The 18490-nt window shown below is 36.0% G+C and overlaps 1 protein-coding gene across 6 annotated transcripts in view; it reads right to left on the bottom strand.

Annotated features, from left to right (window-relative positions):
* The window catches only part of Ehbp1 (EH domain binding protein 1), a 305243-nt gene extending 286964 nt beyond the window's left edge, over positions 1 to 18279 (bottom strand). For 2 of the 6 annotated variants that reach the window (XM_026387182.2, XM_026387185.2), the window contains exons 1-2: positions 17888 to 18084; positions 16666 to 17066 (exon numbers count right to left, since the gene is read on the bottom strand). In XM_026387182.2, the coding sequence (XP_026242967.1) occupies positions 16666 to 16769 (104 nt within the window). In that variant the 5' untranslated portion in view covers positions 16770 to 17066; positions 17888 to 18084. Of the gene's footprint in view, positions 1 to 16665; positions 17067 to 17887; positions 18086 to 18205 lie in introns of those variants that run through there. The other 4 variants (XM_077792155.1, XM_026387183.2, XM_026387186.2 and 1 more) reach the window with 4 other exon arrangements.
* Between the last annotated feature and the right edge of the window lie 211 nt (positions 18280 to 18490).

Genomic DNA, 18490 nt, shown 5'->3' with positions numbered 1-18490 from the left:
ATTATCAGGCAGAGAATTTAAAACTACAATCAATAGTATACTAAGAGGGCTGGGGTTGTAACTCAGTGGTAGAGCACTTGCCTAGCATGTGTGAGGCACTGGGTTCAATTCTCAGCACCACATTCAAATAAATAAATAAAGGGTTCATGAATGCTAAAAAATATTTTTTTAAATAGTATATTAAGAGGACTTAAAATGACTAATGGAAGCAGAGAGATAGAAAAACTCTAATAAACAATCAAAAGGAATTGCTATAAATCCAAATCACCGTAAAAGAAATGAAGAATGCCTTTGATAGGTTCACCAATATACTGGACACAGCCAAGGGGGAAAAAAAATCAGTGAACTTGAAAAAACATCAATAAAAATTTCTAAACAAAATGGAAGTAGAAAAAAAGAATGAAAAAACAAAACAGAATATACAAGAAAAAAGGGCAACTACAAAAGCCATAATTACTTGGAATATCAGAAAAAAAAGATTTTTAAAAATAAAGAAATATTTGAAGCAATAATGACTGAGATCTAGGAAGCTCACAGAACTTCAAACAGGATAGATTTTTAAAATGTTTGCACATAAACATATCATAGTCACACTGCAGAAAACCAAAAACAAAAAAAAAAAATCTTGAAGGAAGACAGAAAGCAAGCCTTACCTATAAAGAAGCATGGATAATACCATCAGTGCTCTTTCCAAAAATAATGCAAGCAAGAAGAGGATACATGAAATATTTAGCACTGGAAGAAAAACTACACCAATCTAGAATTCTAAATCCAGTGAAAAATAAACAAACTTTCTCAGACAAAATTTGAAAAAAAAAATTGTCATCATAGACCACCCATACAAGAAATGTCAAAAACTTTTTTTCTCAGAAAGAAGGGAAATTATATAGTCAGAAATTCCGATGATCTTCATAGCAAATAAAATCTAACAATACATAAAAAAGAATTATATGCCATCACCAAATGATATTTCTTTTGTATATGCCAGACTGGATCAACATTCAAAACTCAGTTATTGTAATCCATCACATCAACAAGCTAAAAAAGAAAATTCATATGACTATATCAATAGATTTAAGACAAAGCATTTGACAAAATTCAACACCAATCATGATGAGAACTCTGAGCCAACTAGAAATAGAGGTGAATATCTTTAACTTACTAAAGAACACTTACAAAAAAACTTAACAGCTAATAGAGATGAGGATATCTCTCTTTTTAAAAAATAGTTTTTACTGGGCTGGGGATGTGGCTCAAGCGGTATCGCGCTCGCCTGGCATGCTTGCAGCCCGGGTTCGATCCTCAGTACCACATACCAACAAAGATGTTGTGTCCGCTGAGAACTAAAAAATAAATATTAAAAATTCTCTCTCTCTCTCTCTCTCTCTCTCTCTCTCTCTCTCTCTCTCTCTCTCTCCTCTCTCCTCTCTCACTCTCTCTTTAAAAACAAAAAAACAAAAAAAATAGTTTTTACTTAGGGAATCACATTAAAATTTCATTAAGTAATTTGACAAGGATGGCAGATTCTAAAGTAAAATATAAATGAATCTATCAGTGCTTCAAATTAAAAATATAACCAATACTGACAAACACAAACAGAAATATTCTTCAAATCTCAAGGTCATGGAAAAAAGGCAGACTAAGGAACTCTACAAAATTAGACATGTGACAACTAAATACACCGTGTGACCCTGGATGATACAGGGAAAAACATTCTTTCGCCATAAACAGAATTATTAGGAAAACTGAAGAAATTTCAATTAACTCTTTAGATTAAGTAACAGCATTATATAAAATGTTAATTTCCTATTTTGAGAAAGTGAATTATGATTATCTGTGAAAACATCCTTGTTTTTAGGAAATACCCACTTAAGCATTTTAAAGTAAAGGGGCATCAAGGTACAACTTCTAAAAATTATACACAGAGTGACAAAAAATAAGTGAAATGTTCCCACTTAAGAGAATTCGGGTGAAAGGTATTTGGGAATTTGCCACAGTCTGGGTGGGCAAAGTAATTGGGGGGGGGGGGGAGTGACAAGCAACTTATGAAGGTTGATACAGCGGGAGCCGTTTTACTGTAGGATAGCAGGGGTATATATACATAATTGAATACACAGCTTGTTTCAATTAACATCATCTAGATACATCAATCAGTCATCAAGGAATCCTCATCCTCTTAATTACACACAGCTTAACTTAATTAACATCAACTAGATACAGCAGTCAGTCATTAAGGAATCTCCATCACCCTAACAGCTCTCTGGCTTTACTTCACAAACCACTCCTCTGGCAAAGTGCCAGGCGCCATCTTGACTTGTTTACGGACCCTAACAGGAATTCTTTGTACTATTTTTGTGACTTTTCAATAAATCTGAAATTTTTTTCCAAATAAGTGGTCTTTTTAAAAATAAGAAGTCAGATTGCAACAATATACCTCCTTGTCAGAACCCCAGTATCAAAGGCAATAATGACATCAAAAGGTTGTTTTATAAGCCTACAAGTCCACACTGATATAAATAAATGAATCAACAAATTAAGAAAAGGTAGATCTTCCTTGCAGAAGAATTCCAAATAATAAATGTAGGATAAATAAGGAAATAGAAAATTATCATTAGAACACAATAATAATTGCTGCAGGCCAAATCTGTTGATGAATTTTAAATTAGTGGCAAAATTTTTGAAAACAGGATAGCAAATAAAACCTCCAAAAATATATTAATTCTATTGTGGTTTTAATATAAGTTCACAAATTCTTTTTTGATACTTCTTTTAGGAGATGGAACTTAATTCCACTCCTCACAAGTTTATGTTGGATTTAGTGACTGATTTCTAACTAACCAAATCTGAACGGTCTAAAACTGTTAACTTTACAGTGGAGAAATCCTGCAAGACTAAGGAACAGACATATCACCTTGATAAATTATCTTGATATCGAATGTTATAGTTTAGATATGAGGTGTCAACCAAAAGCTCATGTGTGAGACAATGCAAGAAAGTTTAGAGGCAAAATGACTAGGTCATGAGAGCCTTAACCTAATCAGTGCATGAATCCAATGATAGGAATTAACTGGTGATTATAGACAGAGTGGAGCTGGAAGAAAGAGGTGGGTTGATGGGGGGTTGCCCTTGGGGTTTATTTTTTGTCCCTGAAGGAGATTAACTCTTTCTGCTTCCTGATGCCATGGTCCCAACTGCTTCCTTCCATCACACTCTCTGCCATGATGGGCTTCCCACACCTCAGTCCCCAAGGAATGGAGTTGGCCATCTATGGACTGAGGCCTCTAAAACTGTGAGCCCCTCAAATAAATTCTTCCTCCTCTAATTGTTCTTGTCAGGTCTTTTGGTCATAGCAGTGAAAAAGCTTAATAAAACAACATGCCTTCTGATATGATAAGGGGCACTTTGCTTATGGTATGATCAGAAATTTTCATAACATCAGTCTAATATTAGAAAAGCATCAAACAATCCAATTTGGAAAACATAATACAACATACCTAATCACTTTGTAAAATGATCAAGGTATTAAAAAAAAAGAAAAGATTGAAAAACTGTCACAGATTGGAAAAGATCAGGCTATCTGACAACTAAGTGCAATGGGGTATTACTGGATCATATCTTTGAATAGAAAAAGGATATTAGTGGAAAAACTGGATAAAATCTAAAGAGTTCTTAGTTTGCCTAATACTGGGCTAATGTTGATATTTTATTTTGATAAGTATTAGTATTTTAGTTTTATTTCATAAAATGGCAAATTTATACAATTTTTACCCAAAGGAAGATGAGCAAAGGGCATAGAAGAACTCTCTACTATCTGTACAGCGCTTCTGTAAACCTAAAATTATTTTAATAAAAAGTTTTAAAACAAATGAATTAAACAATTTTTTAAAGTTATTTTTGCAAATGAGAACACTCTTTGAATTAAAGCTGAACCATTAAACTTGCTTTCCAGGCCCAATTATTATAGAAATAAATAAATCCAGGTTTAACAATTTAAGTTACTTTGAAGATCTATCCAATGGTGAAACAGGTGTGTTAAGGTCACCCAAAATTATTGTGTGGTGGTCTATTTGACTCTTAAACTTGAGAAGAGTTTATCTGATGAATGTAGATACTCCATTGTTTGGGGTATATATATTTATAATTGTTAAGTAAGTCTTGTTGGTGTATGGTTCCCTTGAGCAGTATGTAGTGTCCTTCTTTATTCCTTTTGATTAACTTTAGCTTGAAGTCCACTTTTTTTTAAATACATGACAGCAGAATGCATTAAGATTGTTATTACACATATAGAGTACAATTTTTCATATCTCTGTTTGTATATAAAGTATGCTTATACCAATTCATGTCTTCATACATGTACTTTGTATAATGATGTCCATCACATTCCACCATCATTGCTAACCTCCTGCCCCCTCTCTCTTCCCCTCCCACCCCTCTGCCCTATCTAGAGTTCATCTATTCCTCCCAGGCTCCCCTCTCCCCACCCAACTGAGTCAGTCACCTTATATCAGAGAAAACTTTCAGCATTTGTCTTTTTGGGATTGGCTAACTTCACTTCTCCAATTCCATCCATTTACCTGCAAATGCCATGATTTTATTCTCTTTTATTGCTGAGTAATATTCTTCTGTATATATGCCACTTTTTTTTTTTTATCCATTCCTCTACTAAAGGGTTCCATGGTTACTTTACTTGACATGAGGATGGAAACCCCTGCTTGCTTCCACAATCCATGTGAGTGGTATGATTTTTCCCAACCCTTCACCTTCAGTCTGTGGATGTCTTTTCCTATGAGACAAAAGCACCAGCAAATCGTTGGGTCTTTTTTTTTTTTTTAATCCAATCTGCTAGTATATATCTTTTGATTGGTGAGTTTAGGCCATTAACATTCAGGGACATTATTGAGACATGATTTGTATTCCTATTGGTATTTAACGTGACTGCTAATTTTCATCATTGTTTTTCATTTCCTCTGTATGGAATATTTTGCTGAGGATGTTCTGTAGTGCAGGCTTTCTAGTTGTAAATTCTTTTAACTTTGTTTATCATGGAAAGTTTTTATTTCACCATTAAATCTGAAGTTTAATTTGGCTGGATATAAGATTCTTGATTGGCATCAATTTTCTTTCAGAGTTTCAATTAAGTTACTTTGAAATAGGGTTTTACTACATAGCTTTCTGCATTTAATGATTTTTGGAGAGGGATAATGAATTTAAAAGTTTGAGAGACACTATTTGTACAAGGGAAAAACGATTTCGTAATCTTAAGGAAGAGTTAAAGAAGACGAGTAAAATTGCATAAGGACAGATTTAAAAGATTAAAATTACCATAGTAAATGTACCCTATAAACAAAGGAAAATATGGAAGATTCCTCGTTGAAATCACTATGGCAGTAATATAAACAAAGGACCAGAAGGATCTAGGGAAGCATGAGAGTGATCATAAAAGCCTACAACAGAGGTTTCTAAACTTTCTGGGTTTATAAAAACCTTAATGTGTGGGTAATATTTTTCACCAAGTCCTCCATCTCCAAGCCAACAGAAATACATAAACACCTTGTCTATTGAGTAGTCAGGCCCAAACAATGTAAGGAAGATATATGTCCTAAAATTTACCACCCACTAAGGTGCATGGAAACTTCCATATTTGCAAAGTACTTCTGGTATTCTAAAGATGACCAAATTGGATACAATTTCTCAAACTCTAAAATCAGATTGGTCTCTCATTTCTTGTTCCACATAGATTTTTGATGATACTTGTTTTTTGTCACAACAATTGCAGAAAACCTACCTTTGTAAAAATATGGTATCATTAAAAGGAATGTGGCAATCTAATTTTGAAACTGAATTACTCAGGCTAATAATTTGTACAGTTTCTGACAGGTGCTGTGTTTCAAAAATTTTTTAGCATCTCTTGGCACCTTTGTGAGTTGTCTACAGTGCCTCTGGGATCCTTGGCAGAGTCTTAGCAAACTGATAAAGAATGGTATCAAGGCAGTGGCCCTTGTAAAATCAAAGTGAGAATATAGGAATAATTCAGAGGAAAAAGGTGAGCAAATCAATAATATTACTTGAAAGTACAAAAAACAACACAGGTACTTGAGAAGTCTAAAAGCTTAAAAAAAATCTTTCCTTAGCTAACCTCAATAGTCCTTGCTTATACCTTGCTTATATGGAAGGGAACAAAACTAATCATTTATTCAAATAAATGAATGAGAAAATTCAAATGCTCATATTAAATCTGACAGTTGTATGTGGAGCAGCTAAAATATTTGCTCTCATTTTTAACTAAATAAAAAAAAAATCACGAATTAGCTGAACCATGGGAAGAAAATTTATTTCAAAATTTCAACTCAATAAACATTTCTGGAGTACTAAGAAGAATTGCTATCCAGCATCTGCCAAAGTCCTTTAAAAAGGCATTTGAAAAAGAATAATATTTGGCCATTCTAAAACCTAACTTGATGTTCTTGAGCAATTGGAGAACTTCTAAAATGTCAGATTTGCCAGCACCATCCCTTACCTACAAAAATCAGGACCTTGAATTTAAGGAGCCTGGAAATCTCCATATTTGCAAACTCCCAGTGGTTCTCCAGATCAGGAAGTTTAGGGGGGAAAAAGGGCCAAACTAACACTGTCCAAATAACACTTTTTGATAACGGAAAATGTTCCATTATCTATACTGTCCAATATGGTCACCCCAACCACATGCAGCTAGTGAGCACTTGAAATATTACTATTATAACTGAAGAACTGAATTTTTAATTTTACTTAAAATGACTTAAATGTAGATGTAAATAGCTATTTCCTTAGTTGCTTCTGTATTAGCTCAGAACTAAATGGTTTGTTAAACGTGCATTCTTCTAAATTTTCCAAGTTGTACTCTAGATTTAAATAGGATGATCAGAAAACTAGGTTAAAATTAGGTTTCTTGGCCATATTCTCTTAAAGAATCTTCATAAAGCATTGACATAAACATTACCCAATTTAATGTGAGTTTTTTGTAGTTAGAGTTTTGATCCAAAATTGTATTTTTTTTTCATAATAAAAATCTTTGGATTGAATTTTAATAAAAGTCTATACAAACAAATTTCTATACTGTTTTTAGACAAAAGGACTACTGGATGAGCTAGTATTCCTCTCTTTTCATCTCAGGTGCCAAAAAAAAAAAAACAGAAATAAATCCAGCATCCAATGGTAGCAACTGACTCCTCTCAAGTGCCTAGTAATAAGTATTCTCTTGCTCCTCTAAGACTATCTCTGTACTATTTATATGGCTAAATTAGTCAACATAGTGTTATTTTACATTCTTAAGCTGACAAACTCTTTTGACAGAGGTAGAGTATCAACATTTAAAGAGAGAATGTCTTCGAATTAAAGCCACTTTCTATATTTTTTATTGTAAAACTATTTTTAAATGACAATACTAGGATTAATAGAAATAGGAACTTTTTAATAGGTCAAATTTACAAAGTTTTTGGATGTTTTTTCCAAACCTGCCTAAAAATATCACTATGACACTGATAAAGAAGATAAATATTCAGATATCATGCAGTAATTTCACTGCCCCCATTTTAAAAGATTCAGATTCACTTCTTTTAACAAATATGCAGAAGTCCTCAGGTAGAATATGAATATCCTATTGAGTATTCAGTTCAAAAATGTTTTGTGCGATTTTTCCTTTAGCACACCGAACTATTTTTAAATTGTACAGTGAACTACTTCGGTCTCTTTTGTTGAAATATCTCACAAAATTAGAACAAACACATTTGACACATCAGTAGCACATTTCTAGAAATGCCTAATTTTAAGTTTCCTGAGTATTTTAATTGCAAAACTAACATGAAACTAAATTAAATATTAAGAAAACCTCTTCACCTAAATCTCTTAAAATTTCATCCCATAATCCCTTAAAAAAATAAAACTAACATTTTATACTAGAAGAATGTAAGAAAATTATACTATAAAATATATAATTTATGTTATACACTCATTTTTTAAAATTATGACAAAAAGAATTTTTAAAGAAAAATTATCATAAAGAAATACATTATAAATATAAATCATTCTCACAGGACACACAAAGACACATACAAATGATGACAAATTATTCTACTTTGAAGGAATTAAGTTAGTTTCCTTAGCCCTTTTACATACTTGAAATTATTATAAAAAAGAGAACAAGGTTATAAAACCATATGAACTGGTTTTGTTCCAGAAACAACAATATGCTTATTATCAAAACTTAGTTCTAAGCTTAGCACTTCTGCTGGCAGCTCCCTAGTTTACCTATGTCTCTGGTTGCTCCAATCTGGTGTTAATTCATTTTTCTCTAACACTCTTAATGATCAGGGTATATTTTCATTTGTCTTCTCACCTACTCTACCCCTTCTCTCTAGATAGTTATTATCATTTAGTTACTGAGCTCATAGACAGTTATGTAAATGAATGTACATGGATGTATTCCAATAAAAGTTTATTTACAATAGAAGCAGCTTGGATCAAGCCAGGGTTTGCCAACTCTCAATCTAGAGGCATACTTAGTCGTATATGGAAGCAAACATGATGAAAGCAAGACAATATCCAAATTCAGCATAAAGAGGATCTACTATATTCCTTAAGAAACTTACCACAATTGAATTCTGTAAAGCTGTACTTCACATGGACTAAACACTTAAAATCTGGTTAAAACATCACATTCAACAATTTCAATTTTTTAAAAATCAATCCATAAGATACTACCATAAAGTTATGAACAAGTTAACATATTAATTTAATATTTGCTAAAACTGTATGCCTTTCACATTTTACAACATTGAAAAGAAGACCACTATTTTATTTCAAGGTGTTCAAGATTCATATAACTTACAATAGAGAAAGTATTGCAAACTAATTCTTCTAAAAGCAAGCCTAGAAACCAGGAAATAATAATACCTTTGCCTGTCCTTTTGTAGTCATCTATCCTGCCCCATCTTTCCCTATACTTGAAAGATTTTAGAAATCAAACTTCCAAACTTAAACATTTCTCCTCTCATTATTCCTGGTAACTTCAAGTGCCACAGAAATAATCTGACCCATATCTTCCTCTAAATTCCTTGACCACTATCTAAACTTCCAAAATCTTTTCCTCCATTGCGTCTCAATCACCCATTGTCATACTAATACACTAATAGGCATAGTCTTTAAAACAGAATGGGAGTACCTGGAAGGTGCAAAAGATGATCCACTCAAAGATACTCTACTTAAATTTGTTAATTTTTGAAAAAGAAATTAGGTTATACTTATATCTAATGTATATAGTACATTAATTAAAAATATATTGGGGATATGAGTTCTTGTTTTTTTAAACTGATAAGCATACATGATCCAAGGAAACCACTACCTATATCTTGTTATTAACATTTACCACAGCCTTCAATATCAAGCATCTCACTCTGACTTCTACCTCCAATCTTTCCAGCTCACTCTGCTTTGTATCAAAATTCTCTTAAGACAATCACCTACACTCACTGTATCCACTTCCTTCTCTCAATCTAGTCATTTCAATCTGCTATCTCAATCCCAACAATTCTTCACCCTCTTTAAAAATCTGTAAATCATTGATGTGGCAGTATCCCTATAGTACGCTCTTTTAAGATCCTCAGGGAATAGTCCGAGAAGGGCGATAGCTGGGTCAAATGGTGGACCCATTCCCAGCTTTCCCAGGAATCTCCATACTGCTTTCCAAATTGGCCTCACCAATTTGCAGTCCCACCAGCAATGTACAAGTGTAGCCTTTTCCCCACATCCTTGCCAGCACTTATTGTTGTTTGACTTCATAATGGCTGCCGATCACAGCAGCACAATTCACAATAGCTAGACTGTGGAACCAACCTAGATGCCCTTCAATAGATGAATGGATAAAAAAAATGTGGCATTTATACACAATGGAGTATTACGCAGCACTAAAAAATGACAAAATCATGGAATTTGCAGGGAAATGGATGGCATTACAGCAGATTATGCTAAGCGAAGCTAGCCAATCCTTAAAAAACAAATGCCAAATGTCTTCTTTGATATAAAGAGAGCAACTAAGAACAGAACAGGGAGGAAGAGCATGAGGAAAAGATTAACATTAAACAGAGACAAATGGGGGCAGAGAAAGGGAGAGAGAAGGGAAATCCTATGGAAATGGTAGGAGACCCTCAATGTTACACAAAATTACATATAAGAGGTTGTGAGGGGAAAGGGGGGGAACAAGGGAGAGAATTCAACAACAGCAGATGAGGTAGAGAGGGAAGATGGGAGGGGAGGGGAGGGGGGATAGTAGGGGATAGGAAAGGTAGCAGAATACAACAGTCACTAATATGCCATTATGTAAAAATGTGAGTGTGTAACTGATGTGATTCTGCAATTTGTATTTGGGGTAAAAATAGGAGTTCATAACCCACCTGAGTCAAATGTATGAAAGATGATATGTCATGAGCTTTGTAAAGTTTTGAAAAACCAATAAAAAAAAAATCTGTAAATCATGGTCCTCTTCACTTTTTCACAGACAATTCCACTTTTTATGTCCTTATCTTCTCCCTTTTCCATCTTATATCCCATTGGTATAACTATAACTATGCCTGCACATTCACTCTCGATTTCCTTGTCCATCTTTCCCTCAATTATACATTCTTGATAAAACCTAATCCTGGTGGAATCCAAGTCTGCCTATTCCATACTTGAATCCAATTACTGAATATAACTGGGCTAAAATATGCAAACTTACTAAGATTTATGACCACAAAGTTAAGAAGGTCCTTGGTACTACCCAGCAATCCCATATTTCCCTAGTCCATTCATTCTCACTTTGTCAATTTTGCCTTCTCCTCAATCTTTCAACAACTATGTCACCTCCCTCTCAGCTGATAACCTCTAATATATTTTCCTGAGAAAACAGAAACCAATAGAACATTCATACCCTCCCACATCAAATCTACCAGTATACTGCCCCCTTATCCATACCTTCTCTCATTTTAACAGTGAATTGTCACTTTTTCTATTTAAACTTAAACATTTTCACTTGTGTACTGAATCCTTTTCTCTTTCTCTCAAAGATTTTTCTCCTTAGTTTAACCTCCTCTCCTACCATATCATCAGTTTTTCCTTCTCTAATAACCATTTCCATCAGCTTTCAAACATGCTGTAATATATACCTTGCAAAAAAAATACACCTTGAACTCTTGTCCCTCTCCAGTTACTACCTAGTTCTCTGCTTTGTATCAAAATTCTCTTAAGACAATCACCTATACTCACTGTATTCACTTCCTCTCCTTTAACCCTGTCTAATAATGTTTTTTTCCCCAATATTCCTCTGAAACCACTCTTCAAAGACTTTAGCTCTTTCCACCTTGCCAAATCCAGTGGTCACCTTGATTAACCTCTCGATTATATCTGATACAGCCAAACACTTTTTTTCCCTTAGTTTCTTGGAAAACACATGTTCCTAATTTTCTTCTCACCGCACTAGCGCTTGTTTTCAGTCTCCTTTGCTGGCTCCTTTTTATGCTTAAGTGCCTCAAGGTTCAATCTCAATCTATGTGAATGCCATAGAATATTTCCTATAGCCCCATGGTTATAAATACTACCTACATACTTAGAAGTTCCAGCCTCTTCTCTCCCCAGGGCCAGACTCTTATTATTAACTGCTTAATTAAGATTTCCATCTGGACATCCCAAATTTCAAGAAAAACAAAACTCTTGATTTCTCCCTCACACCAAACCTTTTCCTAACCAACTGTTAGTTCACCCCTGTAATTAGTATCACATTCACCTGATTGATGTGATAGTCATTTCTATAGTCATTTCTAATCCAACTCTTTTTATCATATCTATCGGTAAGTCCTGTCAACTGTATCTCCAAAAAATTTACTTTCCACTTACATGGATACACACATTTGTCAAAACTCACTGAACCACAAGCTTAAAATGCATGTCTTTTATTGTATGTAAAAGTGTATGGGGCTGGGGTTGTGGCTCAGTGGTAGAGTGCTCGCCTACCATGCATGAGGCACTGGATTTGATCCTCAGCACCACATAAATGTAAAATAAAGATATTGTGTCCACCTAAAACTAAAAAATAAATATTAAAAAAAGTGTAAGTTATACCTCAATAAAGTTCAGTAGTGGGAATGAGGGTGGGAGTGTGGTCACATGTTACCTATACAAATCTGACCATTTCTTACCACCTACCATTCTGCTGCTTGGACTATTACAATAATTTCCTGGCATCTTTGCTTCCAGTTCTACTCACAACAATTCATACTCCACAAAGAATCCAAAACAGTATTTTTAAAAGTAAATCAGATGATATCACTTCCCTGCTCAAATCTCTCAATGGCTTCCTATCCCACTTAAATGCAAAGTTCTTACCATGAACTCAAGGCCCTCTGTGATCTAGCCTCTACCACCTGCTCAGATCTCACCCATTACTGCTTTACTCCTTGTTCACTATGCTCCTGAAACAGTGGTTTGCAAGAGGCTCCAAAATCCCATCAGGCTTATTCCCAATTAATTCTTTTTCCTTTTTCTTTTTAAAACTTGTTTCTAAAGTTCTTTACATTAAGACTCTAGATCATGTCATTAACTCTAGATCATGTCATTAAATATCAACAAAGAAATACTTGCTCAAGCCACCCAAAGAAGTAAAGCTAAAATTAATGCTTCTTAATATAATTTGGCTTTCATAAATTCAAGTTACCACAGAAAGTGCATATAGCTTTCTAATGTCCAGTTGGAAAATTAAACTGGGATGAGTTACAGAGAGCCTGGTAAATCAGATTAAGGAGTTGATATTTTATCTTACAGGCCAATATTAGTTACAAACTTAAAAACTGAAATGAGCTATCTTTTTATTTTTCAAATTTGGAGGTCACAAGGATATATAAAATCATGGAAGAAGAGGAGTTACTTTCAGGGATACACATATACACACACACACAAACACACACATGCACCTTTTTGTATTTCTAGAGTTTTAAACCATGTGACTGTATCATCTATTTAAAATATAAATTATAAGTAAAATTACATTTTAAAACAAGAAAAAGGAATACAATATAGAAAAATCTTTACTCCTCCTCTAAAAATTAGATGAAAGAAATATAAACACATAGATAAAACATATTCATATTTGTATATAATGAAGAAACACACACAAAATATAATATATCCTCATACATATGGTTCATATCATATACCAGAGAATGCCTTAACAAAATTTAATTCTGCAACCTAATTAAATTAGCATCAAAATCGGGACTTGTCAACTTTCAAGCAGTTTCCTTAAAGACCTGTATAACTATTGAGAACTCATATAGTAAAGAAGACTTCCCTCAGAAATCTAATGACATGCAGGTAACAAAAGAAAAGGACAAGAATTAAACAAAGAGAAAACTGACAGCACAATCTCTTTCAAACTCATCTCTAGTGGCCAGTCCATTTTACCAATGGCTATATCAGTTAAACCAAGATGAATAATTAAATGACCAAAGACAACAATAAGTTATTTCTTAAATCCCTATCATCTCCAAATTTGCTTCCAGCTTCTTTATGTGACTCAGAGAATGATACAGAATAGTACCTCTGTATGTAATATCCTTCTCTCCAATATTCTGGTTTTTGATTCTGACCTAAGGTGTAGAACCACTACACCTTGAAAGTATCAAGGAATGGACCCACTTGAACTAATTAGCCAGGGAAAAGGCAAAAATACAAGAGAACAATAAAGAGAAGAAGTTTGAGAAGGAGAAAACCCAAAACATCCAATTTTTATTATTTATCCTTTGATCAAGAGTAAAGTATTAAGCTTGTCCATGTCTAGATTGAAAAAAAAAAAAAGCCCCTACTGAAAAAATAGCCCATAAGCCCCTACTCTGACCTGTTATTTGTAATATCAGGATATTACAAACCTTGGATAAAGCTCATACTTTGTGGCCATGACAAGAGAACATGGGATGTTTCTCCCCTCCTTAGTCACGGAAATAATACTCTCTCCCTTGGAAAATATACCTTGATTCCCATTACCCTCTTCCATCAACACACTATAGCTTTCCTAAATTCCATTCTATCTATCCTCTTCTAAAAAGCAATGGCATCTATATACACAGGTTACCTCCGAGAGCATAATCTCAATGGAATACTAACTGTTCTTCATTTTTATAGTTACTTTCTTCTTCTTTAATTTATCAGATCTACTTTCTTATCTTCTTAATACTTGCAATTTATCTTCAGTGATATACTAATGCCTATTTCCTTTCACTAAATCAGAATCTCTAAATTTCCTTTCTCTCTTATTTTCCCACACTCCCAAAATAATATCTGAAAATTATGGGAAAACATTCAAATGCTTCTAGCATTAACTTCAGATCCTACCATAAGACCTATTTTAATATGTATACCTATGACGGTACACCTGTTAAATCAAGTCATCTATTCAACTATAATCAAGTTAGATTTTCACTATTGCTTTCACTTTGAAACACATTAACAATAACTTAAATACTACTTATGCAAGGGGTGGGGGGATAATTCCAAATGCTACAAACTGGGGAAAAAACTGATTTTGTAACTAAAGAATAACCTAATGTGTTCTAGTCCTTAAGAAGAGACTCAAATTTAACCATATTCAGGTTGACCTTCCCTGTACATTTCTTAGTTAAGAAATACTGGTAAACAGGACCTTCCTCATGTATTTCCTATCTTGGCTAGTTGTTACACCTAGCCTTCCAAGTCAGAAACTTGAGTACCAATCTAGACTTTTCCTTCTCCCTTATCCCCCAACTGAAATGATCCCCAAGTCCTATTTTTTTAAGTGTTTCTCCAGTAAATTCTCTCTATTCCATCTGTCATGGCCTCATCCAATCCCTATTCCCCTCATATCAATGTCTCAAGTCACTGTCTTCTCAAAAACCCTTATTTCACACATTGTTGTCAAGGTGATTTTCCAATTGCAAACCTAATGACTCTTCTGCTCAAAACTTTTCACTATGTCCCTTTCACCCACAGAATAACATCCAAGCCATACATAATAGCACATAATTCTATGATTTGAGTTCTGTCTGCCTCTCAAACAAACCTTATATCTCACTGCAATTCCCTCATCCTACACTTTAAACCCCATCAATATTAAGCTATACTGCTTAAATTTCCAGCATGGATCATGTTATTTAGTGTCTCCATGTTTTTGCATAGGTTGTTACTTCAGTCTAGAATTTCTTCACTTCTTTCCTTGACTTCCTAGACAATTATTATTAATCTTTAAAACCCAGCTCAGATTCCAGGAAACCATCTGCAACCATTATTATTATTTTCTCCTCTGCCAACTCTGTACATAATAATGCCATTTATTGAGCACTATGTTCCTGTCAATATTAAAGGCATTTGACAAGAATTAATTCATTTAATCTTCATAATTATCCCTCCTATGAAGCAGTACCATTATTACTTTTGTGCAAGTAGAAATGAATTAAAAAGGTAACCTCCCCAAGGATACTCAAGTGGATAGAGACAGATCAAAATCCCTACATCATAACATTTATAATATGTACCTTATCACAATGAACTTATTTACATGTGTATCCTTACTCTGGATTGTAAGCTCCTTGAGGGTGGGGAGCTTATGTCATATTTGATCAAATCAACAGTATCTGATATAAACTAGGCAATCAGTGCATGCATTTCTTGAATTGATTTTAAAACAATATTCCTAACAAGTTCAAGACAAAAGGATTTATAGTTTCAAAAAAATTTGAATATGCTGTAAGAGTTCTAGAACAGAACAAACTATTTTCTTCATCTAATAAAAAAGGATGTTAAGAACAGAGGTTATTATAGACATGAGATTACAGTCCTTGTGGATGATAAAATGAACTTATTTTGTAGTAATACTGCTTAATCACTGCAATAAATCAAAACCCAAAGGACCATTTGCTTAAGATTAACTTTTTTCTTTCAGTAAATAAGAATTCTTGTTGCTTATCATTCAGAGCAGTGAAAAGAAAGCCCTAAATTTACTTTGCTCAAGTGGAAAGAAGCAAATCACCGACCAGCACTACTAATTGCTTCCTTAAATGCAGCCAAGAAATGTATCCCATTAGGCAATTAGAAGAAAATACAGTTGCCTGACTAAGCATTTAACAAAAGAATTTCTAAGGTTGTGTGGACTGGCATTCCATTATTCAAATAATGAAAAATTCTTTACCCTAAGCAAATAGAAATGAAAAAACAAAACCAAAATAAAACAGGTTATCACCATTAGTCTTCCACATTAAAACATACATGTTATATTAAAACATGAAAACATGCATGTGTTTTCCCTGTTTCATTAGCCACTGCTATTTAAGATTATAAAAATCAAAGTTATTCTAATAGAAATGATAAATGACCTCAAGACAAAAATCTACTGTACTCAGTGTGCTCAGTTACAGTCTTCTGAGACATATTGGAGTACAGTAATTAAAATCCACAGGGACAGTATCAGCAGCAACAGTGCACATCACAGTACTTGTTTGAGTATTCTGCACCCCGCCCAGCCTCTACACACTTGTGCACTACAGAAAGGTAAGTCTGCTATCAAAAGACTCAAGAGTTAGGCCACAGTCAGTTTAGGCCACAGTTCAGCAAATTCTAACCCCAAGCACATCTTACCATTTCTTTGTACACTCAACCATCAGCTCCTGGTAGGAGGCCACAAACTGGAACTTGGATGCATGTTTTCCCACACGCTGCAGTCTCTTCCAAACTGAAGCCATGATGATGGGTCAATAGACTGGAACAGTTCTGGGTTAGCAACACAGCAACTTTAATAAAGCAGAGGGTCCAAAGCAAAAGAGCTTTGCATGTGTGTCTGTACTTTGAAAAACTCAATTACAACTTGAAATGTTTGGGGTCCATAAGTCTTCTCCCTGTTTCACAGGGTAAATCCCATCTTAGATGAATGGCCCAATCACCAACAGCATGATATACATGACAGGATGAATGAGAGGAGATTCCCTCAAGCAGCCATCACCATTCCACCTCAGGGGCTATAAGACTCCTATTCTGGAGGGCTGAAAAGCAAAACAAAGACAAAAAGAGAAAGAATATGAGGAGAGTAGCACGAAAAGTGACTAACCACCCATGTTGGAAAATGCTGCAACAGATAACCCAGGTTCTCTGTATGTTTTTTTAAACAATGAAACAAAACACCAACCTCAAAAGCCGGTAACATCAAGAATTTAAGATACCAAGAAAGAAATTACAATTCACACCAAAGACATGGAGCAATATATCAGGTAGTCAGCATCAACAACAATCACAGACGCAAGTCGGGCCCTACCTTCCCTCCTATCACCAAACAAGGGCGAGCAAAGCGGGAAAGTCTAGGGACGCGGTTTAATATCCATGGCCACTCAGAGAGAAGAGTAGAGTATTTTTAAATAAACTTTGTTTTTCAATAATAGCCTCGAGTTCTAGAATACATGCTTAGAACACACTAGAGAGCAGGGAGAAATGCTGTTGTTTGGAGGGGCAAATGGGTGGGCAACGAGTAGTGGAGGGAAATCTCAAGGCAGAGGGAGGCAATGTCAGGGCTCCAGGCCACTTGGGCTCCCTTCACCTTCGCTGCCAACTGGAGGGAAATGGAAACTCCTGCCTGGGCGTGAAGCAGTGTCCAGTGGGGGCAAGTGGACTGTGCGGGGTGCGGTGCCGCCCTCCCCCATCCTCTGGGAACCAGCCTGCCAGAGGCTTGCCTCCTGTCCAGACCCCTGACCCCCAGCAAAGACAGGCGGTGGCCCGCTGCGGTCCCTGTCATCCAAGCGTTGCCAGAGACCCCAGCCCGGTCCCCGAGTCCCGGCCCCGCCGCTCGCCCACTCCCGCCCCCTCCTCACACCTCTATTCCCGCTGTCGGGCTGAGTCTGGCCCCGTTCCCTCCTCAGAGTCGCTCCTCCGTCGCCGCCGCAGCAGCAGCCGCCGCCGCCGCCACCGAGTCCTCCATCCCCGCTGGAGCCACATGGAAGAGCCAAGCCAGCTGCGGCGCTCGCGGGAGCCGGGGTCTGCAGCCCCTCAGGCGGACGGCGCCCCTCCGCCAGCCCCCTCCCTGACGGATCGCCCTGCGACCGTCTCCCACCCTACCAAACCCTGCCAGAGCCGCCGCTCAGCGCCCAGTACCCCCTCCCCCGCCTTCCTCCTCCGCCACCATCATCATTACCTCCCCCGCCGCACCTCTCACACTAACCCTACCCACAGCAGCTCAACCTCTGTCCGCCCCGGCGCCATTGGCCGGGCCCCGCGTGAGCCCCGCCCACCTCGGCCGCCGGGACTTAGCTCGGTTGGGGCGCCTCATTGGCAGATCCGCATGCCCATCACAGGGGCCCCACCCCCTAGCTAGCGAGGTGTTTTTCCCTCGACCGGAACGCGGCGCACAGTCTACCCTTCTTTTAAAAAAAATAGGAACCCACTAAGGACAATCCCGCCCATTCCTTTGATTGGCTGG

The sequence above is a fragment of the Urocitellus parryii genome, chromosome 12, assembly GCF_045843805.1.
Source record: "Urocitellus parryii isolate mUroPar1 chromosome 12, mUroPar1.hap1, whole genome shotgun sequence".
Taxonomy (NCBI): Eukaryota; Metazoa; Chordata; class Mammalia; order Rodentia; family Sciuridae; genus Urocitellus; species Urocitellus parryii.
The sequence above is the reverse complement of the archived record's forward strand: the minus strand, read 5'-3'. Positions and strand labels throughout refer to the sequence as shown.